This window comes from Elgaria multicarinata, chromosome 17, assembly GCF_023053635.1.
Source record: "Elgaria multicarinata webbii isolate HBS135686 ecotype San Diego chromosome 17, rElgMul1.1.pri, whole genome shotgun sequence".
NCBI lineage: Eukaryota > Metazoa > Chordata > Lepidosauria > Squamata > Anguidae > Elgaria > Elgaria multicarinata.
In genome coordinates, this window is record NC_086187.1 from 25,679,731 (window position 1) to 25,706,728 (window position 26,998).

General features: G+C 49.0%; 1 protein-coding gene across 3 annotated transcripts in view; it reads left to right on the top strand.

Annotated features, from left to right (window-relative positions):
• Positions 1 to 22,899, top strand: part of MICALL2 (MICAL like 2) — a 37,070-nt gene extending 14,171 nt beyond the window's left edge. For 2 of the 3 annotated variants that reach the window (XM_063143260.1, XM_063143259.1), the window contains 15 exons: positions 937 to 1,078; positions 5,181 to 5,368; positions 6,358 to 6,479; positions 7,645 to 8,340; positions 9,935 to 10,203; positions 10,749 to 10,833; positions 12,071 to 12,210; positions 12,960 to 13,112; positions 14,121 to 14,185; positions 15,162 to 15,285; positions 16,408 to 16,498; positions 18,346 to 18,419; positions 19,002 to 19,116; positions 20,039 to 20,085; positions 20,820 to 22,899. In XM_063143260.1, the coding sequence (XP_062999330.1) occupies positions 937 to 1,078; positions 5,181 to 5,368; positions 6,358 to 6,479; positions 7,645 to 8,340; positions 9,935 to 10,203; positions 10,749 to 10,833; positions 12,071 to 12,210; positions 12,960 to 13,112; positions 14,121 to 14,185; positions 15,162 to 15,285; positions 16,408 to 16,498; positions 18,346 to 18,419; positions 19,002 to 19,116; positions 20,039 to 20,085; positions 20,820 to 20,899 (2,391 nt within the window). In that variant the 3' untranslated portion in view covers positions 20,900 to 22,899. Of the gene's footprint in view, positions 1 to 936; positions 1,079 to 5,180; positions 5,369 to 6,357; positions 6,480 to 7,644; positions 8,341 to 9,934; positions 10,204 to 10,748; positions 10,834 to 12,070; positions 12,228 to 12,959; positions 13,113 to 14,120; positions 14,186 to 15,161; positions 15,286 to 16,407; positions 16,499 to 18,345; positions 18,420 to 19,001; positions 19,117 to 20,038; positions 20,086 to 20,819 lie in introns of those variants that run through there. The other variant, XR_010026244.1, reaches the window with a different exon arrangement.
• The last annotated feature ends 4,099 nt before the right edge of the window (positions 22,900 to 26,998 follow it).

Here is a 26,998-nt window from a genome sequence, read left to right on the forward strand (position 1 = left end):
GGAGGGGGAAAAACTGCAACCCAGAAGTTTTACGCATATTTGAAGATCCCTCTCTTTGGTTTTGCAAAAATGTAAATGCGTTCAAGATGGTGAGGCTCACAATGGCTGGGACACTTTGGAGCAGTCCAGAGGTTTTCAAACTATTTGCATACAATCATTTCAGCACTTGGGACTCGGGATTGAGTAACTAGAGGAATCGTAAAGGCCCAAACCCAGAAGAACCCACTCACCCACCCACCTACCCGCTCTCAAAACCAACAGCAACATACCACCCCATGGCTTAAGGCGGGGGTATTGAAAAATACAAACTTTTTGGCATCAGGTTAAAACTGCCCACTTCTCTCAGGCATTCGGCAGGACTTAATGAATGTTTTTGCTCAGGTTTTGGATTGTCTCTGGCTGAATTTAAAAAATAGTTTTAGATATATGTTGTTGTTGTTTGTCCTATTTGTTTTATGTCCTTAGGAGAATGGTTTGTACACTTTATATAATGTCTTTTAATGTCTTTTAATGCTTGTGAGATGCCCAGAGAGCTTGGGTTATGGGGCGGTATAGAAATGCAACCAGGGAATGAATCTCTGATCTCTGCTGAGTGATTGGGGAAGGGGGTTCCCTTGGTACTGGTAGCAAGAAAAAAGCTTCCCTTATCTCAGACTGCTCAGCGGAGTCCGGAGATAAGGAAGGGGTTAACTTGCTACACTAACAAGACACATCCTTTCCTAATACTTTCCACGTGTGTGGGCAGCTCCCTGGTGCTACCTGATGAAGCCCTCGGGGACAAAAAAGTTGTGTTCCCCAGGCTTAAAGGGTGAATGCAGCCATTGTAACAAACCCCGGTTTGTCTTTGGAAACCGTGGTTTGGCCTAACGTCTCACCCATCTGAACAGCTGGGTTAAAACACACTGGGATCTTGTCTCTCCTGGTTACCTTCCGCAGGCGTTCCGAGTTGCTGAGTCGGAACTGGGGATTCCTGCTTTGCTGGACGCCGAGGATATGGTCGCCCTGAGAGTGCCAGACAGGCTGAGCATCCTCACCTACGTTTCCCAGTATTATAACTATTTCCATGGCAAGTCGCCGAGTGAGTATACACTTTTTCTTTTCATATTCCTTTGCTGTTGCTGAGCTCTTGGTTGAAAAGCGATTCTGTACCATTTTCTAGTGGGCTTTCCCACATGAGAGGCCTTCAAGATGCAGCTGGATAGCCCTCTGTCAGGGATGCTTTAAGGTGGATTCCTGCATTGAGCAGGGGGTTGGACTCAATGGCCTTAGAGGCCCCTTCCAACTCTACGATTCTATGATTCTATGATCAGGAAAAACTCCCTGACTGTTAGAGCAGTACAATGGAACCAGTGACCTAGGGAGGTGGTGGGCTCTCCCACACTAGAGGCCTTCAAGAGGCAGCTGGACAGCCATCTGTCAGGGATGCTTTAAGGTGGATTCCTGCATTGAGCAGGGGGTTGGACTTGATGGCCTTAGAAGCCCCTTCCAGCTCTACTATTCTATGATCCTGCAAATCTGTTTTGATTCTTTCATATGCAGGAAAAAGGTTTGGAAACCAGCGTTGTTTTTCAGTGGATTAGTCATTTCTTGCAGTTTTGATACCGGTCAGCAAAGCCACTGCCGCTTTATGCATTTGTGTTTGAATTCTGGTGAGCGTTCACATCCAGGAACCATCCACCCATCTAGCTGTGTGGTTTATGAGTTGATGTTTTTTTGAAGAATCATAGAATCATAGAATAGCAGAGCTGGAAGGGGCCTACAAGGCCATCGAGTCCAACCCCCTGCTCAATGCAGGAATCCACCCTAAAGCATCCCTGACAGATGGTTGTCCAGCTGCCTCTTGAAGGCCTCCAGTGTGGGAGAGCCCACCACCTCCCTAGGTCACTGATTCCAGCTCCTATGTTCAAAAGACCCAAGCTCTTCAGTAGGAGTAAATTGGAGGATTCCTTCTGCTGCGATCTGCTTAGGAATTGTGCTATATTTGGCTGTGTGATCCTCGCGGTAGCTGTGGGCAGTCACTCGTTAGAACAGGAAAGAAAAAGCTAGCATTCGCCACGTGAAAGCTGTTCGGAGCCCCTTCTGGTTTCTCAGATGTCGCAAGTTTCAAGTTTATCTCCGCAACCAGAACAGCTAGAAAATTGGAACCTCAAGTTCTTAGAAGGCTGAGTTCTGACACAGTTGTCACATGGGTGCTGCAAGATTGCACGGCGCGTGGAGTTAGGCCCAGCCTCGCTATCTATATGTTTAACTCGCTGTTGGTTGTACGTCAACATTTGTTGTCACCTGTCCCTTATTAATGCTTACTTATTTCCCCTCTCTCATGTTGTTCCTTGCCAGCTCATCTTTTCCCGTATTGCCAGCATTGTAAGCCCTTTGGGGCAGAGACCTATTATTATTATTATTATTATTATTATTATTATTATTATTATTGTTGTTGTTGTTGTTGTTGTTGTTTTGCTTACAGTCTTGCGACTGCAATCCAAAGGATATTTACTAAGGAGAAAGTTGCATGATCTCTAGAGGCAGGGAACAACTTCTGAGCAAACATGCAAAGGGTTATGCTGAGCGACTCTTATAGTTAAGCCATTAAAATTTCTTTAATTGGGCGACAAGACTTAATTGTTTTACCACTGCTCTAGAGCAGCCCTGCAGGGAAGTGGTTAGGGTAGCACTGAGGGGAGAACCAGGTTCTGTTTCCCTCTCAGCCATAAGGCACTCTAGGTAACCTTGGAGACCCCCCCCCCACACTATCTTCTCAGCCTAACCTACCTCACAGGGTTGTTGTAAGGATCCAAATAGGGAGAACCATGTACGCTGCCTTCAGAACGACTGGGAAAATATAACTCAGGTCCCTGCCCCAAAGTGCTTACAGTCTAAATGTGCAGAAAAGGGCAACTAAAATGATTCAGGGGCTGGAGCATCTCCCCTATGAGGGAAGGTTACATCAACTGGGATTGTTTAGCTTGGGAAAAAAGGAGGCATGATTAGAGGTGTACAAAATGTTGCCTGGTGTGGAGAACGTGGACAGGGAGACATTTTTCTCCCTTTCTCAAAATACTAGAGCCCAACGGGGGTCATCCCATGAAGCGGAGTGGTGGGAGATCCAGGACAAATAAAAGGAAGGACTTCTTCACACAGCGCATAGTTAAGTTATGGAACTCACTACCACAGGATGTGGTGATGGCCACCAATCCGGATGGCTTTAAAAGGGGGTTGGATAAGTTCCTGGAGGCAAAGGCTATCCATGGCTATTGGCCCTGATGGTTGTGTGCTATCTCCAGTATCCGAGGCAGTAAGCCTGTGTGCACCAGTTGCTGGGGAACATGGGCGGGAGGGTGCTGTTGCACTATGTCCTGCTTGTTCATCCCTGGCCGATGGCTGGTTGGCCACTGCGTGAACTGAGTGCTGGACTAGATGGACCCTTGGTCTGATCCAGCATCAGGGCTCTTCTGATGTTCTTATGCACTGATGGTGTGGTAAAAATCATAATGAAAAATGGGAAATAATGAAATTTAGTTGCTTGAAGGGAGCGCCTCTCTCTCTATATGCCTGCCTGAGACTTGAAATCTATTGGAGCAGCCCTCCTCCACGTCCCACCAACGCAAGACATATGCTATGGTGGGACGTGGGAGAGGGCCTTCTCTGTGGTGGCACCCCAAATGCGGAATGCCCTCCCTTTGGAGGCCTGACTGGCACCAACGCTGACTTTATTCCGGCGCCAAGTAAAAACGTGGCTTTTTACAAAGCCTTCGATGGCTAAATTATCACAGTTTTAATTGGCTTTACTGCTTTTAAATTCTATACTGGTTTTAGCCTGATTAATGGTGTGATTTGTTTTTAGCTGTGTCTATTTATTGTTTTATATTGTTGTATAGTTTTATCTGTCGATCCTAGTGACAGTGAGCGGGATACACATGTTTTAATAAATAAATAAAATGAATGTGACAGCCGTTTTCGTGCTCCATCTGGGTGTCTGGAGTGTCTGGGCTTAGCCATCAAGCAAAAAGTGTGTTTGTATTTCCAAATATGGATCGCTTGTGGAGCATTTAAGCTGCTTGCTGGAACACTGGGTGCGCAAAGACCTCCACTTCCATCCCTGCTGCTAAAACGCTTCTTCAAATAAAAAACAACGCTGGTCTTGTGAAACTCCCTCCGTCACACACACACACACTGCATTCTTTGTCCTGTCTCTTAAAAATCTGTCTTCACATGCCGAAGCAAAGACGGTTGACCCAGCGTTTCCGCCAAGGTTGGGGTCTGTGCTAGTCGGGTCTCTTATTTCCCCGATTCCCAAGGGAACGCTCCCGACACGCCGTTCAAAAACAGCAGGAATGGCAATGAAAGCCACCAGCTTTTAACGGCCCGCCTTTGGGGTTCTCCAAACGGTTTCTGTCGCACTGGGAGACCTGTGTTTCCAGGACTTCAGCCGGTAAAGAATCCACTCTCTGGCCTCTCGTCAGTGGTGACCCCTCGGCCGTGAGGCTGCGGTAGTAGCCCATCCGTCCTCGCCTCTGTTCGTGCATCGCAGCCCTGCTGACTAGGAGACGGTTGATGTTTATGAAGGCTGCATGCTAACTTTGCAGCTGTTCCTTGTCCTGGTGTTTAGCAAATCTGTCAAAATAAATTCTTCCAAGGAGTCAGCAGTGGCGTTCATGACCCTCCTCCTCGCCATTTCTATCCGCAACAACAACCCTCTGAGGTAGGTTAAGCTGAGAGTGAGCGACTGGCCCACATTTACCCAGTGAGCTTCATAGCCAAGTAGGAAGGGGACTTGAACCTGGATCTTCCCAGTCCCCTTCTGTTGACTCCCGTCTTGCTGAGCCCAGCGGTTTGGCGAGGACCAGACTAGAACCACGATTCATCAAGAGATTTGTGAGCAGGCTTCATGGTTTGTTGTTTTTAAGAGCTAGTGTGGTGTAGTGGTTAGAGCCAGTGAAGTCTGGTTGCTCTGATATCAGTTGGGCAGTGAATCCGCTCCGGGTTTTGGTCAGAACCAGTCAGAACTCTAAAAGTGCGGAAGCGGCTTGGGAAGCTCCTTTAGAGTTTTGCCTGAAACCCGAAGCGGATTCATCACCCCACTGATGTTGGAGCCATCAGCCTCCCTTGGCTGGATGTTAGCTGCATTTATCGCCTTTCCCGGTTACGTCCTTGAGATTCCTTATGTGCTCTTCCTTCGACAGTTGGTGGGATGGCCGGGATCAAGCGCCCTCCTTCCGAACCCAGAGAGGAACCGATCGGGAAAAAGTTTGTTTCCGAACCAGTGACGCCAGGCCCGCCCAAGCCGTCTCGACATCTGCCGCCCGAACCCAAGGCAAATCCGGCTCTGCAGGGACGTGGTCTGGTGAAGGAGAACTCTCCGGTGACAGCGGTAGGAGCCCCGGAGGCTGGACCGTAATGGGGCGGTTGAGGGGTTTTATCAACATACAATAAGGCAGGAGATCTGAGAACCTCCCTGGTCCGAAGCAGTCCATCTGAATTCCAGATGCTAGGGGGAAGAACAGAGGGCTGCTTCTGCTACTGCCTTGGCAGAAGACAATGCCTGGGGTGGAGAAAGTGGATGGGGAGACTTTTTTTCCCCCTCTCTTGTAATACCCGAATGCAGTGGGGTCACCCCATGAAGCTGACCATTGGGAGACTCAGAACAGATAAAAGTTGCTGGGGAACATGGGTGGGAGGGTGCTGTTGCACCATGTCCTGTTTGTGGTTCCATGGTCAACAGCTGATTGGCCACTGTGTGAACGGAGTGCTGGACTAGACGGACCCTGGGTCTGATCCAGCATCTGGGCTCTTCTGATGTTCTTAAAAGGAAGGACTTTTTCACCCCCTGCAAGGTTAAGGTTTGGACTGGGCTCCCACAAGATGTAGTGATGGCCACCAATTTGGATGGCCATACAAGGGTATTAAACAAATTCATGTAGGGTCGGGCCACCAATGGCTACCAGTGCTGGTGGCTACATGCTGCTTCCAGTATCAGAGGCAGTGTGCCAGTGTACCCCAGTTGCTGGGAACGTAGCTGTACTTCTATACGGCGTCAAAACCAAACATAGCTGTCATGACAGTGATTGGAGGAGGCACTTTAAGAGGAAGAAGAATGTTTTTAAATCGCCTTGAGTGCTTTAAGGCGGAGAACAAAAGTCAAATGAACCAACGGAGTTTGGCTGTGAATGTCAGTTGCGGGAAAAGGGCGGCGATTGTATCTTTCTTGTGGGCTCCCTATAGAATTGTAGAGTCATAGAATAGTAAAGTTGGGAGGGGCCTCTAAGGCCATCAAGTCCAACCCCCCTCCACGGTTGGCTATGGGCACAGGATCAGATGTACCTTTCCCCCTGACTTTGTGTCGTCTTTCTTCCTCCCCAGAGACGAGTCTTAGCTGAGAACAACAACATGCGAAGCAGCAACTGCGCCGTCTGTGGAAACCACGTTCACCTGGTCCAGCGGCTGCTGATGGATGGGAAGCTGTATCACCGGAACTGCTTCAGGTACTGGGATCCAGCCTGGGTCGGGGTCTGGTTTGCGCCCTGCTCTCTGGTTGGGGTGTGCGCGTGTGTGTCAGGATGATGGGTTTGGATGTGGAAAGGACATTTGAGGTGGTGGAAGTGGGTTTGGATCTCATTGTGATGACTTTTCCACCCCCTTTGAACGCGAGCAGAAATATATGAATCAGCAGGGCTGTTTGCAGGACACACTGTGGATAATCGTGGCTTATTTAAGCCACCATGAGCCGTGGTGCCTGGATATTCCACCCCCGACCATGGTTTCTTGTGTCATCCAAACCCGGAAGGTGGGTTATTTGAGGGCTAAACAACCCTCACATAATCCTAGGTCAGCCCATGGTGTGTCGTGCGAACCCAGTCAGCGTGGTGATAGGGTCAGAGCCGAGGTAAGCAACCTGACATCTCTACCTGTTTGGGGCCACAAGTCCCATCATTCCTGACTATTGGCCATCTTGGCTGGGGCTATTGGGAGTTGTAGTCCAATAATCTGGAGGGCACCAGGTTGCCTGTCCCAGGGAAGAGCAGCCTTCCTTTCGTCGTGCCCTCCAGATGGGCTGGACTGGAGTTTTTAATTTTTTTTAAAGAAAAATATATTCTAGCCTTCATTGACTTTGCGTCCTCAGGGGATTAGTGCTTTAATTGATGTAAGTGGAACTTGTAACAAATTGTTACAGTGTGGAGTGTTCCCCGATTGGGATTTTAGAAACTTTATTCAACCCCCATTTCTTGTTCATTCCAACTCCCCCCCTTTTTTTTTTCTGTCCCCCCCCCCCCCCACACACACCAGCCAAGACAGCATTCTGCGAACATTCTCAGTTCTCATTGAGCAGTTCTGGGGTTTCTCTCTTTAGGTTTTGTTTTACCCTTCAGGGTTCTTTTGTATGTCTGCAAATTGATGGATGGGGAAAGGGGGGGACGCAGATGGGACAGAAAACAAAGGAATAGGTGGAGGGGGGGTGAATAGGGAGCGCTCAGCATCTTCTTGCGGGTCGCAGTATTATCAAATAAAACAGTCACCCCCCTTTGAGCGCACAATCTCAATAAGGACTAGAAACTCTGTCTTTTAAAAATACAGACTCTCAGGACGGTGGAGTAAGTAAGTAGTGGATCCAGTGTAAGGTCTTTGTTCTTTGTTGCTATCTCGCTTTAGGTGCAAGCAGTGCTCCAATACTCTACGGTCCGGGAACTACAAAGCTGGAAAGGACCCAGGCACTTTGGTCTGTAACCAGCACGGGCATCCGACGCAGCTCCCGAATTCCTTGACCGCCCACCCCAAGGACGTCACGGGAGAGAATAAACCCACCGATTCAGCTTCTGTTTCGGGGCGCTACTCGAAGGGACTCGAGACAAAAAAGCCAGCGCCGGAATCTGCAAAAACAAGCCAGGCGTTCCGGAGCGGTGATGCCGTCAAAGCGATGGCGTGGGAACCCTCGAAGCCTGGGAACGACAGGCCCAGCTCTGTGGCCGCGAGCCCGAGTTCGCGACGCTGGGACCCTGCTGGGAATAAACCAGTTCTCCGCGAAACTCCGGCCGCCTCCCCTTTGCCCTGGACAGCGTCGGCAGCCAAGACGCAGCAGGCGCGAGCGAAGTTTTTCCAGTCCGTTCCGGCGGACGAAACTGAGCCAGTGAAAAGTCAAAGCCCTCCTTTCAAGCCCCCTCAGGGAGCTGGGAAAGCGTCCTCTCCCGGAACCCACGCACGGGGCACCGATGCAGGGGGCAGCGAGAAAGACCAAGCACGGAGCTTTCTTATGCAAGCCTTACCTGGGTCTCAGCCTGCCCCCAACAGGTCAGGGGGCTCCGACAGCACGTCTGCCAGCACCTCGCCCAGGTCACTGGCCTCCAAGACGTACGTGGTTTTCCTTTCCCCCTTCAGTGTGCTAAAAATCTGTAAATGCTGCACTCCTTTTGCTTTTGCACTCAGAGGTATACTGCAACTGGTCCTGGAGGTTCTATTTACCTACCTTGGCTAATAGAAGTTGTTAGGCCTATCATTCACACATCTGGGCCATCCTCTTTCTTTTTTCTGCCTGCCTGAGATTCAACAACTGGAGAAGTCTCACTTCAGGGATCGTGGGACCATATGCTGGTGAGGCAAACGCAGGCTTTGAAACATTTTAACTTGCAGAATGTTTGGTCTTCTGTGCTCGTTCTCCACTTCTCCTTCCGTTTTCCATTTTTAAAAACCACAGGCTAGGAAAATGTTGGAGGGAAGTTGAGTTCTTCAACCTGGTGCCCTCCAGATGTTTTGGACTTCAACTCCCATCAGCCCCAGCCTTTGTGGCCAATGGTCAAGAATTCTGGGAACTGTAGTCCAAAAGATTTAGAAGGGACCGGTTGAGAAAGCCTGATATATATACATTAGGATTTCAATTCAATTATTATTTATTGCGGTCGCAGAGCAGCAAAACCAATATAAAACATACAAGGGATAGATAAAAAGTGACATAAAAACAAAATACACCTTTGTGAAGTCCCGTCTCTCAGGCGGATTGCAACGTTATTTTTCTAATTTGCATTGAGGTCATAAGAAGCTTAGAGACTCTTTCAGTAATACGGAAGGACACATCCCTTAAACAGATTAATACCAACGTTGTGGGGTTGCATCCAGAAAAGGCTGTTAATAATGGAACATTAGGATTTATAAATGCGAATTCTGAGCGTAGTGAGCAGGGATTGGCCCTTGAGAGTCAGCTGACTGAACGCACAGGGCAAGTAGTACTGCAGCCTAGATGGCGCCACAGAGCTCAGCCTTGTGCACTTGCGGAGGAAACGGCACCGGTGGTACAGGAAGGAAGCAGCCGGAACTTGACCACTAGGAGTCCCAATTCAAGATAGGGATGCATGTCTGGGCGCAGAATTCAAGTACGATTTGTTGAGAGGCTCAAATGAGATATAAGTATATCTTGCAACCCTTCCATAGACCAGGCAAAGGTCAATAAAGAGAGCTATTTCCATTAAAGTAGAGCTCTCCCGACCACGAGAATTCCATAAGGACTAGAAACTTCATTTCTCTCTCTCTCTTTTAAAACAAACAAACGAATAAATGGGGGGGGGGGAGGAAACAAAATCGATAGGAAGGAGAATATGTATGCAAGCGTCTATACAGGTTTTTATTGCCAGTTTCCTCCTAGACCACCAAGAGCTTCCCCCCGAACACGTTAGGTCAGCATTACAGATGCACACACCGGTACACGTGTGCAGAATCAAGAGGCAGCATCCGAAGGGGCTGGGTATAGAGTTTGCACACTTACAGGGCTTCTGAGGTCCTTGTCCCTCGGGAATCCACCCACCCCATTTCATTCCACCAAGCTTGTTCCATAAATTGAATGATCTTCGAGACTGGGTCCCTGAGGAGCTGTTGTGGATGAAGGGTTTGGGCAAATCCCGGTGCGCTGCGGCGTAGCTCAGCCAAGGCGCTAATAGCCTTTTCTTGCCTGCAGGAGCAAACCTTCCCTGGCTCCTTCCAGCTTGCAACGTTTCGAGCCCGAGAAGGTCTCGGGTAGCAAGATCTTGAGACCCGTCATCGTGTCAACCTCTGTGGAAAAACCAGCGAGAGGGTCACCGGGGACCCCGCCCACGGTCGAACGCTTGCCCAAAGATCCAGCCCAGAAAGTAGGAATCGGGACGGCCGCCCCAAACAAAGTCAAGGATCAGCCCTCTGTCCGACCTGCCGATTCTGGACGGAAGCTGGATGTCAAGGTTACTAAAGGTAAGGAGCAGCTGTTGCTTTCTTGCTCAGTCGAAAGGTCCGTGGGAAATATCCTGTCGGCGACAGCAGAGTGGATTCGTTGAGGAACAAATGAAAAATTGAACCCGACAGGGTCCTGCAGGCTCCCATTTCCCCTTGTTCTGGAGTGAACGCCTTGAGTGAGGAATGGGTTCCGTTGCCGTTAACCCTTTCATCCTTTATCCTTGCCCGTCTGTTTCCTTTTTTGAGTGGTTTTGGGCAACCATTTGTGGCTGCCATTTTATTTTCCCAGAATTCCCCACTCTTCCTATCCTTGAGGCGTATTTGGGGGTGAGGAAGGAAACGGTAGCCGCCACATACAGACCCCGAAAAATAGCACTCAGAATTCCGCGTCGAAGTTCTCTGTTCTGTAACCTGCGTAACTTATGCAAAGTAGGCACATTTGCATATTTGCCCTGAATTTGCCTACTCTGTTCTGCTTCTACTGCAGAGGGAGGATGAGCTATGTGGAGGCTGGAAACCCGTGCTTGGCATGTTCACTGCTCACTGGAGTGTTTCTTGTATAGGGGTAGGTGCGGGTGCAAATCCTGCGGAAGAGAAATCGGAGGCCCCGGCAGACTGGAGGTCGAGGCTCAAGCCCGTGGCCAACAAGTGAGTAGGACCTTTTGTTCAGATGTAAAACTATTTGTTCCTGGACGCAACGATGGCACCGGCTCAGTGCTTGCAAATGTGTTTGGTAGCAGGAATCGTTATCCTAGCTGAGCCGTCCGCAGCCAGCGCAGTCCTCTCCTGGTGTGTTGGACTCCAACTCCCATCACTCTCGGGGTGATGGGGATTGTAGTCCACCACACCCCAGAAGGGAAAGCTGTGTTCTCTCATCAGCACAGGCTAGGACCGAGATATACAACAGAGCAGAAAATTGCTCAAGGTGTTTCGGGAGCTACCGGATAAGAACATAAGAAGAGCCAGGCTGGATCAGACCAAGGGTCCCTCAAGTCCAGCATTCTGTCCGCACTGTCGCCGACCAGCTGTCCATGAGTGATCCACAAGCAGGACATGAGTGCAACAGCACCCTGCCGCCCATGATGATTTGAGAAAGACCGAATAAAGCTTCTGACGCCTAATTGTTTAAAAATAGTAATAACAAAAGCCTCCCCATCTCACCCGCAAATATGTATGTATATATTAGGCAGTTCGGATCTCTAATCTGTAGTACTCAGGTGTAGATTTGTACCCGTATATTCTGCGTATCCCAATGCTTGGCTCACGGGGTGTTGCAGATAATTTGCTCCACCCCTGAGCTAATGTTTTTATCTGGCTCCACCCCACCAGTACTTTTCATCTGGGTCTTGGGGTGCTAGTAAAAAAACAAATTGGAAACCACAGGCATGACCTCAACTCGTGTGCATGAGAGACAGGCTGAGTGGTGGAGCACAGGCTATGGAGGTCAAAGGCCCCAAATTTTACCCTTGGCATCTCCTCTTGAGCTGGGAGTGGAGATGTCGTATGTTGGGGTGGGGATGTCGTGGATGGCCAGGGATGATAGGTATTGTGGTCCAACCACATCTGAAGTGCTACAGCTTCCCCACCCCTTTCATGCTTAGCGGAGAATTCCGCATCCTGGTAATCTCCGCTTTCATTCTTTTTATAAGGAAAAAAAGATGTTACTAGTCCTTAAGACTTGCGTTTCAGAAGTGTGTAGGCAGCAATATCTGGCAAAGTGGCGTCAGCCAGAGAGGTGACTGGGTCGGATTTCAGCAGTCGGGATTTTGCCGAATAGATGAAGCACATTCTACGACTCGGTTTGCATAAGCTTTACAGCCTGCGCAATTGCGCTTTTATTGGCACAAAATGTTGACCAATGTCTGCCCTTTCCCCGATTTTGCAGAGCCTCCGACCCAGGGGATGACCGAAGCTCTCGGAAACCCGTGGGTGTTCACAATGTGGTTCTCAACGTAACAGTGAGCCCTGCGAAGGACGAGAAAAAGCCGGCTCTTTTAGTAACCATCCCGGTGATTCGTGATGCTGGTATGGATCAGGGATGGGTGAGAAATTCGCTGGGCTTGCATTTTAAGTTCGCACTTCCTGAAACCTGAGCGTCAGCCAGAAGGCAGTTCTACGGCGATATTCACACTTTCCAGAAGGCAGTGATGCAGTTTGCAAATGCACAGAAAAATGCCTAGATTAGGAAAAAGTGCACAGGAAGACTTATATGGTGGGGGGGAAAGTGCAAAAATGCATTATTTCAAAGGAAATTGCTTGTGGGGGGAGGGAAGTGTTTACAAAATGTGCACATGGGGGAAATTCACCTGGAAAGACACCTGCATTTCTGTGCAGACGTTTGGGGCGGCAGGGGGCAGAATCCCAAACTGAAATGGAAATGGGATGTAATGGACTTAAAGTTGGAAAAATGAGAAACTGAGTGGAACCGAACTTGACGGGTTTCTCCATCCCCTAGTATTGTGGTGCCAGTAATGGAGCAGTTTGTATAGAATCCAGTATAGAATCTTAGCTTCTGTTTTCAAAACGTTCCAGCAAGTATCTAGTCCTTCTGGATGCATTTGGGAGAGGGGCAGTTCTGATTGGGGGCAAAGGGTGAAAGCCCTCCTCTGCCTGCACCCCGGTCCCAGTCCATCCCCCGATACCGGCAGATTCTTGAAGAAAAATCTACTGCACAGCTACTGTATGTGATAAATGCCATTTCTAAGTCGGTTTTTTTTATTTGCCCTGGGCTGGGGTGCAGAGCAACACTTTGATCTCCGGCTCTTTCTTTCTAGCTCCGTCGTCCGACCAGCCCAAAAAGAAAAAACTGTTGGTGCCTTCGCTGGACATTTTGGGTGGCTGGCAGAAGCCCCAGCAGGAGTGGGAAGATGATCCGGCAGCTCAGAAGGCAGAAGTGCCGGGCCCACCGAAGAGAGCTGTTGCGCCCTGTAAGCTTCTATTTATTGCTGTTTAGCTTTCTGCAAAAAGTACATACTGAAAGGGGCAGGATGCGCAAAAACTGCTGGATGAGCAAATGCACAAGTAAAAGATAATCATAGAATCATAGAATAGCAGAGTTGGAAGGGGCCTACAAGGCCATCTAGTCCAACCCCCTGCTCAATGCAGGAATCCACCTCAAAGCATCCTTGACAGAGGGTTGTCCAGCTGCCTCTTGAAGGCCTCTAGTGTGGGAGAGCCCACAACCTCCCTAGGTAACTGATTCCACCGTCGCACTGCTCTAACAGTCAGGAAGTTTTTCCTGATGTCCAGCCGGAATCTGACTTCCTTTAACTTGAGCCCGTTATTCCGTGTCCTGCACTCTGGGAGGATCGAGAAGAGATCCCGGCCCTCCTCTGTGTGACAACCTTTGAAGTATTTGAAGAGTGCTCTCATGTCTCCCCTCAATCTTCTCCCCTCCAGGCTAAACATGCCCAGTTCTTTCAGTCTCTCTTCATAGGGCTTTGTTTCCAGACCCCTGATCATCCTGGTTGCCCTCCTCTGAACACGCTCCAGCTTGTCTGCATCCTTCTTGAATTGTGGAGCCCAGAACTGGATGCAATACTCTAGATAAAAGAAACTGTTCTGAGAAATGACATTATCTGTTGCATCGGTTTGTGCTGTAAATATCCGAAGTCTGTCTTGCGTTCACTCGGTCATTCCAAACATTTGAATGCCACCTTTTGGGCATTAAAGGCGTCTTACGTCAAAACCTTAATACACAAAAATCTGTTTGAAAGGCAAGTTTTCCTGGTTCATTAAAAGAAAGTAAAAACAAAACAACAGCAGCAGAGCAAAGACCACGTGCATCTCCTTAGAGAAGAAGTTCTGCAAGCTTGAAGCCACCATTGAAAAGTCCCTGCCTCTTGTGCTCGCTGATACAAAAGGACGTGAGAGAGAGAACCAGTAAGAGAACCTCTGGACACCCTATAAATGGTTTGCCTTTTCTTCCTTTCTAGTTAGACCATCCTCTCCTAGAACCTTCCAGAAGCATCCAAGTGGTCAAGTGGTGTCTCCGTCAAAGGTACGGTTGTGGATAAAGCAGGACGCTTTTGCGTAGGGGCTCAGATGCCAGGTTTCTTGAGGCCGTTGTGTGGGCCCAACCGGGAGCTAGAGTGAGGCGGCCATCTTGGCTGGCGTCAGCCGGTTGTTCGATGGATGACTGCCTTGGCAGCCAGTAGAGGCAGGGATGGTCTTGGTTGCTGTTTAGCGGGGCGGCTGGAGAAGGCCTCAAACATCACTGCATAGAGGGCAGTGAGGTGCAGTGCTTACTGTGTCAGAGTAGCACTGTGGAGATCTGGGTTTAAATTTCCAGTCAGCCATGAATCTCGCTGGAGGATGGCTTTGGGCAGTCGCCATCCCTCAGCCTAACCTACCTCACGGGATTATTGTGAGAGTCAAATCAGGTGTGTGGGGAAGAGGAAGAACCATATCCTTAGTAGTATTCATGTATTATATACATGAATACTACTAAATGGTACTAATACCAGTACCACTGGTATTAGTACCAGTGGTACTGGTAGTATTAGTAGGGATTAGATCTCTTGGTACTGGTAGTATTAGTAGGGATTAGATCTCTTGGTACTGGTAGTATTAGTAGGGATTAGATCTCATGGTACTGGTAGTATTAGTAGGGATTAGATCGCTTGGTACTGGTAGTATTAGTAGAGATTAGATCTCATGGTACTGGTAGTATTAGTAGGGATTAGTACCTATGATACTGGTAGTATTAATAGGGATTAGTACCTATGATAGTGGTAGTATTAGGGGGGAGAAGCACCAGTAGTACTGGTAGTATTAGTGGGGAGTAGTTCCACTGGTACTGGTAGTATTAGTGGGGAGTAGCACCAGTAGTACTGGTAGTATTAGTGGGGAGTAGCACCAGTAGTACTGGTAGTATTAGTGGGATGTAATTCCAGTGGTACTGGTAGTATTACTGGGATTAGGGTTAGCCTTAAATACACATCTGTCCTTAACTTCCGCACTTTTATTCCTCTCAGCTCCGCCCGGACTACATCCCTGAAGAAAAGATCCAGAAGGAAGTCCGGCAGATCGAGAGGGATTTGGACAAGCTGGAGCTCCAGGGGGTGGACATGGAGAAGGAGCTGCGCAAGTGCGAGGGAGGTGAGGAGGCCCCTGGGCCACGCCTGCGTGTGCGTGCGTGCGCGTGTGCCTGCGTCTCCGTTCCGTTCTGTGTGTCTGCAGGACGGAGATCATGAATGGGGACGAGCTGCTGGGGTAGTCCGGCTTCGATATTTCGCATAGGTCACGAACCTTTTCCTTTGGGAAGCTTGAAGCGGCTTGTTTGGGGGCCCCAGGCCATCACTCATCGAAGCACGCTGACTTTCCTACTTTTAACGGCAATCTGCCCTGTCGAGGCTTCCCGAATTTCTGATTGGCAGGCGCCCTTTTCCTTTTGAGCTAAAATAGGCATTTGACTCTTGCAGCCCCACATGTGTGTGTGTGTGTGTGTGTCATTTTTTCATATATAAGCGTGACAATGACCTGTCCTCAGGGGACTTCCCCGCACCCTCCCTGTTTCTGCATGAGTCATTGACCTGCTGGCTGATTGGAAGAAGGTAAGTCCAGAGCTGTGACTCATTCAGAGAGGCGACGGGCAGATTCCTCTAAGGGTAGGTAAGCGTGACACACGTCTGCATTGGAAGTGATTGACTCAGTCGCGGCTGGTGCAGGGCAGGAAGAGGACTACCTTGGCCTCAGCAGAGCCTGCTTGCAAAGAGTTTTACTTTTACGCTCTTGATTGTTATTTAGTATCTTACTTCGGATTTTATTAGTGAACTTGAGCACCGTTTGGTGAAAAGGTGAGATACATATTTAACAAATAAAGGATCATGCAGAGATGCAGAGGGGAGCTTCATTTCGTCGATCGCTGCTTTAGGCTCATAGGAACTTTCAGTTTTGTTTTATTTTTAATTTTTATTTATTTATTGTGGGACTCCAGCGCGTCTCCTGTAGCACTCTAGCGCAACACATGTTAGTTTGCACTACGCCATTTGGAAGTCGCTTCCTCTGACCTTTCCTCTTTTTATCATGATTATTAAAATGAAAGCAAGTTCCTAGTCCTCATGGCATGAGGACGTTGTGAATTACGGCCTCGCCGCGATGGGAATCTCGTAAACGTTTGCCAAATGAGGTCAAAAGCTCCAGCGACCTTTGCAGCAGCCACAGGCCTCTGCTCACACTCGGACAGGGCTCAGATTCGGGTTTCTTTGCTCTTGTTCACAGACGATACCGAGGACGCCCTGATGGTGGAATGGTTCAAACTGATCCATGAGAAGCAATTGCTGCTGAGGCGGGAGTCTGAACTGATGCACAAGTGAGTGGAGATAAAAACGTTTTGCCCATTTCTTTGGGGTTGGGAAAGGGCGCGCGCGTGTGTGTGGACTTGTTAGTGACACGAGGGCCAGTGAAATGGAGCAACACAATTTATTTAATGATAGCCCAGGGAAAACCTAGGTGAACAAGAGTGTTTTCAAGGAGGCGTTTGAAAGATGTCACGTTTTCCGCCTCCTGAGGGAGGGTTTTCCGGAGGGTGGGGGCCGCTGTCAAGTAGGCCCTGCCATCAAGGTATTGCGTGGCGACATTCCGTTAATTTCAGAACAACCAGCAAGGCCTCCTCTGCTGAACTTAAAGGTCTCCTGGGTATGTGTAAGGGGAGGCGATCTGCTAGGTATCCCGGTCCCAAGTTGTTTTGTCCTTAGTACAACAATAGCATGTCGTTTTCTCAGAAAACTCTTGCTTTCAATGGGAGGGAAACGACGAGGCCTGCTAAGTAATCCACAAGCTTTTATTAAGCAACAAACGTCTCTTCTACCTGAAGAGAGTCTCACCTCTTGGAAATGCACCCCTAGGCAAAACTATGCAAACTAAGCGAGACAATTGTCCGCTCAAGAAGAATAGGAAGCCCTCCCCAAACGCCCGTAACTTAAGAGCGCCTGGTGCTGAGGCAGGTTCTGGCGTAATCGAACCGACTTTCTCACACCTTCCTTCCACGCCGTGTGTTTGAGCTTCATGCGGACCCTAGCATCAGCTAGCTTGTCGGGACGCTCACCTCTGGAAGAAGGCTCACTTCCCACTGAGTGTGAAGGATTTGGCCTTGAGGAGATAAGCTCTGGAGAGGGCTGACTCCCAGCTGGGGAATCACCCATGAGAGAGCTTCCTCCCCCACTGGTACAGGCCGGCTGGTGCCTGGCGCTGCATCTTCTACTTCTGAATCTGATTCTGATTGATTACCTGAAACATCTTCTCCCAAAACAGGGGCAGTAGGGTTAGACATGACATAGCATAACCCTGGATGTGGCTCGGGAGCTAATAAGCAATTAAACCTGGCTGGTTATGGCCACTTCAGCTCTTGACTGGGTCAGAGGGAGACTGTCTTCTTCATAGTTACGCCTGGGCTCTGGAACTCTGTACACCCCAGGGGAGGAAAGGAGTCAAACCACTTCGGTGCACTAAAAAGCCAAAGTCAGCTAAGGAGCGCTATGGAAAGCGCTAAACGTGACCCTTTTAGTGCTCTGTAGGGCTAAAGCCACCATTTCTGAAAAGAAGAACGCTGGTTTTGTTGTTGTTGTTGCAGTTGAATGTCGCGCACCCCTGGGGCAGATCTGTAGGAGGGTGAATGCAGAAGCAGCTGACTGTAGGGGTTGATTAGAGCCGAGAAGTTGGGCTGGAAAGACTAAAGCAGGGCGAGGGACGCGGTACTTGGCAGGCAGGGTGAGGGAACCGGAGAGAGAAAACAGGCAGGCTGAGAGCAGAGAGACACACGGGCGGCGATGGATCAGGCCTCACCTGAAAAGATTTATGGCAAGTCCAAGTCAGAAGGAACCAATGGGGCAGAGCTACCAAACGTGGCTCTTGGTTCTTCATGCGGACCGTAGATCTCTAGATGTTTTGGATTGCAGTTCCCAGCATTCCTGACTATAGGCCATGCTGGCAGGGGCTTCTGGGAGTTGTAGTCCAAAACATCTGGAGATCTACCTTCTCCCCACCTTTGTGCTAGGGGATGCCAGGGCGACATCCCAACTTTGACCATTTGGGGCCATAGGATGAAGTAGGATCGCCCTCTAGTGGCCAGTTGTTGAACGGCACGCACCTTCTGCGGAGGCCTGGGTGCGAATCCACGCTTGCTAAGATGCCTCTTTTCTTCTTCTTGGTCCCCGGTAGGATGAATCAGCAGAAGCTGGAGGAGAAGCAGTGGGACATCGAGAGCGAACTACGGGGCCTCATGAGCAAATCCGGTGGGTCTCCTAGGTTTCGCTTGGGGTGACTTGAGAATATTCTTCGGGTTGCGTCCCGTTACCCTGAGGACAAAACCGAGGACGTTTATACAGACCTCTCTAGCTGTATCTATCTGGTGCCATTCAGATCAGTAAGATTTTATACGACTTTGCTAGAGCCTGTTGGAAACGGTTTGAGGACAGAACCAGTGAGAGCCGCAGCAAAATGTTGCAGCGTTGTTCAGGATTTGAGCCAATTCCCCCTCCCTCCCAGGGGTATTTTGGGATGGTACACTGGGGTATTTGCAGGCTGTGCAGATTTTGGCTTATTTATTATTACATATATGTCCCACCGTCCCACCCTCAAAACAACCCAAGGCCATTTGCATGGTCCCCCTCTTCTCCATTTTATTCTCACAACAACCCTGTGAGGTAGGTTAGGCTGAGTGTCAGTGACTGGCCCAAAGCCACCCAGGGAGCTTCAAAGCCAAGTGAGAACTCGAACCCGGGTTGCCCCAGTCCGCTACGCCCCGCGGGCTCTCGTTGCTTTCTGTTTATGGAAACAAGATATTGTAGCATCTGGTTCCTCCTGCTGTTGCGCAGATGTCCTGAAGAGCCCGAAGGAGAAGGCCCGGGAGGAGGAGCTGCTGAATTCATACGTGGCCACCGTCAACGATCGGAATAGAATTATAGAGGACCTGGATGAAGACAGGATAAGGTGGGAAGGGCCTTCGGGGGAGCAGAAAGGGGGCAGAGATCATTTTCGTCCTGAACCTGCTACCTGGCAGTGTTGTTGGGCGACCCCATGCTCTGGCAGGGAAGAAACATCTCTGCAGGGCCGGCCCTGCCATTAGGCAAAGTAAGGCAGTTGCTTCAGGCAGCAGATGTTGGGAAGTGGCAGCAAGGTGTTAGAGGAGGAAGTGGTGGGTGCCTTGGGTCCGCTAAACTATCCTGCTGCCTTCAGGTATAGTGGAGAACACTGTCCCATAGCCAACATAGGTTCATCTGCTAGGCCAGTGCGCTTTCTTACACAAAACGGCCATCTTGTCCTTTGCTGCATGTATTGGGCCGGCCCTTCTGGACACCGTGCCTCGTTTTTCTGAACCTTTGTTGGCCTGGTGCCCTCCGGAGCTTTTGGATGACAACTCCTAGGACTCAGGAAGAAACGGCGCGGAAGCTTGGAAATCGCAGAATGATCTGTAGTCGGGGGAGGGGGGGAGGGCATGGCCAGAAGACGGGGTGGGGCCACCTGGCGAATCCCGAGGGCCAGGTTTGGCCCCTGGGTCTGAGGTCCTGCACCCCTGTCATAAAACCAAGAACCCCAATTTGACCCATCTGGAGCACAGAGCTTGGTTCTCTCTTCCGGTAGGACTCCAGCTGCCAGAGCAGTAGTCAGGGGGGATCAGTAGTCAGGGGGGAAAGGGGGCGTGGCCAGAAGACAGGGCGTGGCCACCTGGCGAATCCCGAGGGGCCAGGTTTGGCCCCTGGGTCTGAGGTTCTGCACCCCTGTCATAAAACCAAGAACCCCAATTTGACCCATCTGGAGCACAGAGCTTGGTTCTCTCTTCCGGTAGGACTCCAGCTGCCGGAGCATCTGCGAGGCGCTCTTCCGCTCTGATTTTCTTTCCTTCCTTCCTTAGGGAGCGGGAGGAAGATGAGATGATAGCTGCCATGATCCAGAGCCTAGGTAAGCCCCAGCAGCGAAATATCATGGGGATTGGCCCTCGGAAAGGAACAGCCCCGCTGGATCAAACCCAAAGCCCATCTGGCCCAGATGCCTCTGAGAAGCCCACAAAGACAGCATGGGGGTAGCAGCCCTCCCTCATTCCCCACCCCCCAGGCTCTGCTATTTACAGGTAGACTGCCTCTGTAAACGGAGGTTCTTTTCCCAATGATCCTAGCGAATGCGAGCATATGGAGAGCCGTGCTGGATCACACCCGAGGGCTGCATGAAATGATGCCTGTGGCTTCCCCGCTCTTGGCCTGAGCAACGAAAGCATAGGCCCCAAGCAAACTTTCCAGGGAAAGGGGGCCACCACAGAGAAGTCCCTTCCCTTACTTTCTCTTGGCCTAGCCTTGCCCGCACCCTTCCGTGGTCTTGGTAGTCAGAAATAGACCTACAACCTCTTTGCTAGTTGTGATTTACTGATAAAGACTGATCTCTTCTGGCAGGCCTACCCAGTTGAATTTTAAGATGCCTTTTTTTTAATAATGTGCTGCTTTTAATAATGTATTAGTTTTAAATGTTTTAATTAGTTATATGTATTTTATGGTGTTTGCATTTGTGTTGCACCCTGCCTCGATCCAGAGGGAGAGGCGTGTAACAAATTATTATTATTATTATTATTATTATTATTATTATTATTATTATTATTATTGTGTAATTTGTCATTCCTTAACATTGTTCCCCCCTTCTCATAGATGTGTCCCGCAACACCCCGGAAAGTGACAAGAAGAAAACCAAGTTCAGCTTCCTCCGAATATTGAAAACCAAGAGCTAGACTCAAGAGTGACGTGTCCTCAGCAGTCATATTGCCGGAGGCTTTGGGTCCATTTGCTGTTGGGAAGGAATTTTTGTATTTGTTATTTTTAGGACAGTCAAAGCCTTGGACTAAAGAAAGAGAAAGGACATAGAGGAATCAGACCGGGGGATCTAATGGAAAACTGCCTTGCTTGGAGACGAAGGAATGGAGAGCTGGCAGAAAATCTTCCGTTTTGAATCCATTCCACACAAATCTTAAAATTTAACTTGCACACCTTGGAAACCTTCTCTGGACCGTAATAGCTGGCTAATACCAGCCTGTATTTTTATGTACACTTGTCTTTCTTCAGAATTTGCGTCCAACGTGGAGTAATCTGGTAGCCCCCGAGCGTGGTTAGAGATTTCACTTTCATCTTTTATGAGACAGTGGCTGTGCGGCGAATCTTTGGGTGTCGATGTAGAACAAAAAGGAATCTTGAGACATCAGATTGGCTGGAACAGTGGGGGACACCTGGCTGTGTCATCCTCCGCCCTAGTCACAGATAGGTACTCCAGAACGCCACCATGCTGACAGTTAGCTACCTCCGGATCTTCATGGGTTGCTACTTGCAAAAGAATCTCTCTGACCTGGTTTGCACACAACGCTAAGCCATCGTTTAATATTTCATGCACAAGCCTGCTTCTTCTTCTCTTCCGGCACTGCTTCTGTTTTCGGCTAACAACAATGGCACGTTCCATCTGAACTATGGTTTGTCCAAACAAGCCAGCTTTAAACTGTGGTTAAGGATCCTGGCTTGTTCAGATAAACCATTATTAAGACTTAGCTATGGTTCATGGTTTAGGTATAACAGCAAACCAAGGTTAGTTGAAAATGGAAGCGGATGTAACATTAAATGGAGTTAGATGTTGTGTGCCATCCACTGTGTCATGCATTTTGTAAGCTTCAATATGAGCAAGGAGTGAGGAGATGCTGGGCTGGCATTTGAGGCGGCAGCGAGGTGCCTCCCATTATATCCAGTTCAAGCCTTGTACCCACGACAAAATGGCTGCTCAGAGTTTTTTTCTGCCACCTCCGATTCTGTGAGGAAAGGAAGAGAAGAGACTTTCTCGACAAGAAGCTCAGGCCTGGTCGTCACATGCAGCAAAATGAAGTGGGGATGAAGCGGTACGATCCGGAGGTGGTTGGAGAAGACTGTACCACTTCATACGACAATGGCAGCAAACACTCCATGAAAGTAGAAAGCTTGCACAACAGGGAGCTGGTGGGGCCGAGCCCTTTCTCCCTGATGGGTTAGACGTCTGCTGACGGGGAGGAGAAGCATTTGAAAATTGCACCTCCTCCCTGCAACTTGAAGTTGAGATAGTCCATTCTATCAACACAGCAATTCTACCCCACCCACCCACACCCCTGCTTCTGTAGCATGCATAGGCCAGGCCCAAATGATATGAAGAACACTTGGAAGTTTAAGAATGGATGATATAACACTCCCAACTGCAGGTGGAGGACCACATTTTTGAATGCCTTCCTTCCCACCCACCTCCTAATCCCATCCTTGCAAGTAGAAAGCCAGCAGCCCAAGGAATGAACTGATCTTGAACCTTTCCCCCTGATGCGGAGAACATTTACCGTTCAAAATCAGCAAGAAGATCTTTGACTGGATATTGGCTTGCAAGCTATTTTGAGAGACAATTCCTGTTAGCCATCTCTTCTTCTACAGCCACGGCTCCTGCGCCATTTAAACAGGCCATCTGTGTGTCAAGCGGCCTACAAATATTCATCGCTCGTACAAAGGCAGCAGAACGTGGGGTGGAAAGATGTCGGAATGCCTGTTTACATTGTCTGTTCCTAGCTCGGCCATATCAAGTCCTCGATGGCATTGTTCCACCAAGAGCGAGAGAATAATTCCTGCTGAGGGTTGCCACCTTTTCACCTGAGGGGCGCTCCTAGGCCTTTAAGCCCTGCATGGCAGCAACAAATCCCCATCCAACATCTAAACTAACCCAGTACTTCTGTGTCAGCTAGCTTGTTAACATTCGGGGCTGCGAAACCTATTCCTTTAATATATCAATTTGTGAGGTGGAGAAGTCAGGGGTAGTTTCAGTTAATTCTCGAAAGTCCAAAGAAATTCTCCCACCCACCCACCACCCCCTCGGTTCGGTATGTGGCGAATATTCAGTGTGGAAATTTTCTGTCCGCTAGGTGGCACGCACAGCGCTCTCGAGTTCTGGCCACAGCCAGAATCAATTTCTTTTTTCCCTTTTCTTTTTTGAAACCTCAGGACGCGTACTGAAACCAGCAAAATAATAATAATAATAATAATAATAATAATGAGGGAAATGCGTGTTTTCTGTTTGTTTTTTTAATGACGGCATCCAAACGCATCTCTGTACAGCTAGCCTGTTTGATATTGCAACGGGCTTTTATTTTTGCACTTGTTTGTATTAAATCGGGAATGACTTAAATGAGAGCGTACTCATAAAAGTGGTTTTGAATTGGGTGGCTGGCGGGGGAGAGAGAGAGAGAGAGAGAGAGACGCCCCCCCCATCTGAATTTCATCCAGCGTTTGGCCTGGCGCCTTAAGGGAGAGAGGCCTTTGGACAGGCTGATAAAAAGTGGCCTTGGAAGATGGAAACAACCTTTTATTGTCCGGTTATATTTTTAAACAAATTCTGCCACGTGTTCAGACGCATTGGGCCCTGATCTGAGCTTGCGGGCGAAGCGCTGTAGCTTGGATGTTTGGAATAGGTCTACTCCGGTGCTCGGCAGAGCGGTGGACGATTCAGTCTAGCTTCCCATCTCAAGCACATTATGGTCTGCATTCAGCAGATTGAACTGTTCAATGCAGGCTGGTGGCCCTGGCCTGGGAGGAATCGTGCGCTTAGCATTCATGGTCACAACTCCCCACATGGCCAGTGTGGGACCCTGCTTCTGGAACAGGAAAGGGCATTAGCTGAGCCACAGCAGGTAAATAGGAACACTTATCCTGGTAGGGAAAGAATAAGGCCGCGTCCAGTATAAAGAAATCCCAATGACTTACTTTTGCAGGGAGAAGGGATCATAGAATCCTAGACTAGTAGAGTTGGAAGGGGCCTCTAAGGCCATCGAGTCCAACCCCCTGCTCAATGCAGGAATCCACCCTAAAGCATACCTGACAAATGGTTGTCCAGCTGCCTCCTGAAGGCCTCTAATGTGGGAGAGACCACCATTTCCCTAGATAACTGGTTCCATTCTCATACCGGTCTAACAGTCAGGACGTTTTTCCTGATCATAGAATCTCAGAATAGTAGAGTTGGAAGGGGCCTCTAAGGCCATCGAGTCCAATCCCCTGCTCAATGCAGGAATCCCCTCTAAAGCATACCTGGAATGTGAATGACGTCCACATTACCACTGTGGAGAAAGATTCTTGGTGAGCAATGACAGTAGGTGGTCTATAAAACTAGATGATGATGATGATGGCAAAAATGTTGTAGTAGAGGAAGAAAAATATACACCACTGGCTATGAAGGTTAAGGAACGAAAGCAACAGGAAAAGGTCACAATTATTCCGCTAGTCACATCAGTCACCGGCATCACATCAAAAAAAATATACAGAAACTTGTTTTTGTTGTTTATTCATTCAGTCGCTTCCGTACATCCACACCAACATCCAGAAAGCGATCCAGAGGGAAAGGCGGGTTGTTGTTGTTATTGTTATTATTACATGTTCAATAGTCAGGAAGTTTCTGAATCAGCAAAAGACAGCATGACTTGGGCAAGCCTGTCACGTCCAACTAGAAGAACTTCCACGAGCGAGAAAAGAGAAAGAATAATGACGGATAATACATTTCCATCCAAGAGCTGATCTCAGGATGATGGTGTGGGCAGACCTGTTCAGGAATCAGAACGTTAGAAGCTGCCTTATACTGAGTTAGACCCTGGGTCCGTGTAGCCCAGTATTGTCCAGCGGCTCGAAGCTGGGATCGAACCTGCATTAATAGAAGTATAGCTTCCAAATTACGTGAGGTCCTGGTTCCTCTCTATTTGGCCCTGGTTAGGCCTCATCTAGAGTATTGCGTCCAGTTCTGGGCTCCACAATTCAAGAAGGACGCAGACAAGCTGGAGCGTGTTCAGAGGAGGGCAACCAGGATGATCAGGGGTCTGGAAACAAAGCCCTATGTAGAGAGACAGAAAGAACTGGGCTTGTTTAGCCTGGAGAAGAGGAGATTGAGGGGAGACATGATAGCACTCTTCAAATACTTAAAAGGTTGTCACACAGAGGAGGGCCAGGATCTCTTCTCGATCCTCCCAGAGTGCAGGACACGGAATAACGGGCTTAAGTTAAAGGAAGCCAGATTCTGGCTGGACATCAGGAAAAACTTCCTGACTGTTAGAGCAGTACAACAATAGAATCAGTTACCTAGGGAGGTTGTGGGCTCTCCCACACTAGAGGCCTTCAAGAGGCAGCTGGACAAGCATCTGTCAGGGATGCTTTAGGGTGGATTCCTGCATTGAGCGGGGGGTTGGACTTGATGGCCTTGTAGGCCTCTTCCAACTCTGCTGTTTTATGATTCTATGATTCTATGACCTTTGCATGCAAAGCATGTGCTCTGTCCCACTGAGCTCAAAATCCGAGGCCAGGGTCTAGCCGAGAACGCCAGCTCGGACGATATGCTCAGGCCTTGGCATACCAGTGCCTTTTAGGCTTGGGAAGACACGAAGACGTGTGACGTCAGCTCTTTGGTTGGCAGGCGGTGCTGAACCTCCAGCCTGCCCAGGCCTGGTATAAATATTTGGAGGCTGGACAACTGCCCAGCCTGCTACGCTTCAGGCTCAAGCTCCTAACCTCGGAGACTTGCGGTCTGGAAGACGGACAATGTAGGTATGGACTTGGTATGACCACCATAGTCCCGAGCTGGGCCAGCCTGCTTCCTTTTCTAGGAGACCCTGGAAAGGTGGCGTCAATGGAAACAGAGCTGTGCTTGCATTCTGAAGCTGGCAAGTTTGGGTGCGGAATGATTTCTGGGGTGTGTGTGTGTAAAAATACATATACCCAATGCACAAATGGCCTCTTGAAATTCTCCAGTCTGTTTGAGAGCAGTAAAATTAGAGGGAGGATTTCACCCAATTTCTCCACGGGGAGGAGAAATTCTCCAAAGCTTTCTTACCGGTCGGGCTCACCGTTGGTAAGGTTTGTAGCACAGCTTCTTTCCTTTTGGCCTGCGTGTTTCGGTCCCGTCCCCCGGCTCTCTCCAGCAATGCCGCTGCAATTGGTAACAGCATCGACCCATTTCATAGAATCATAGAATAGTAGAGTCGGAAGGGACCGATAAGGCCACATCCTCAATGGCCCCTGTACCTCACACCATTCCAGGGCGTTAGGGAGGGAATACAGCCACCTCAAAACCATAACAGTGAAGGCAACTTGGAGAAAATTCTGTGAACTCGCCATTTATTCCAAGGGGGTAAGAAAATAAAATTTCCAGGGCTTTTCTGGCTCTTTTGAGAAATTTGGGCTCAGCTCTGGTTGTGATTCTTCAGGGTTCAGCCCCTTCTCCAGGATCTTCCGAGGGGTGATTGTGGATACATCTTGACTCTTGGGCAGCTGCTGAGGACGGGTCTCATTTTCTTCGATTTTTATTTTAAGTGTGGGGGATGTCTCCAAAATTAAGGTTATCTATCCCTTCCTGATCCACGGTGCCCACCTTCAGGTGGCCTGAAAGACAGTTTCTCTAAGCAATCTAGTTGGCTCAAAGGTCCTTACTCGGCCGTCAGGAATTCGGGGATGAAAATCCTGCTCCGGTACAAATTCCTCCCTCCTCGAAGCACCTGCGAACAGACGCATGCTCAGGCCTCCCTGCCCACAACACACACACACACACACACAGAGACGGGTTGCACCGTTTCATTATTTAATGTCTGCAAATGCACTTTGAAGACATCAAGTGCTCCTTTAAACGCTAAATATTATTATTAACAACAAAGAAAGAAATGAAATGAGGCAGGAGCAGAGTTCAAACGAGGGACTCTGTCTTGAAAGCGTGTTAACGGGAGGGTAGTGTGTGCTTATGAGGTTTATGCAATTTCCAAGGATAGAAGCAATTACCCCCTAGAGTAGTTGCACTCGGTGAATTAAAATTA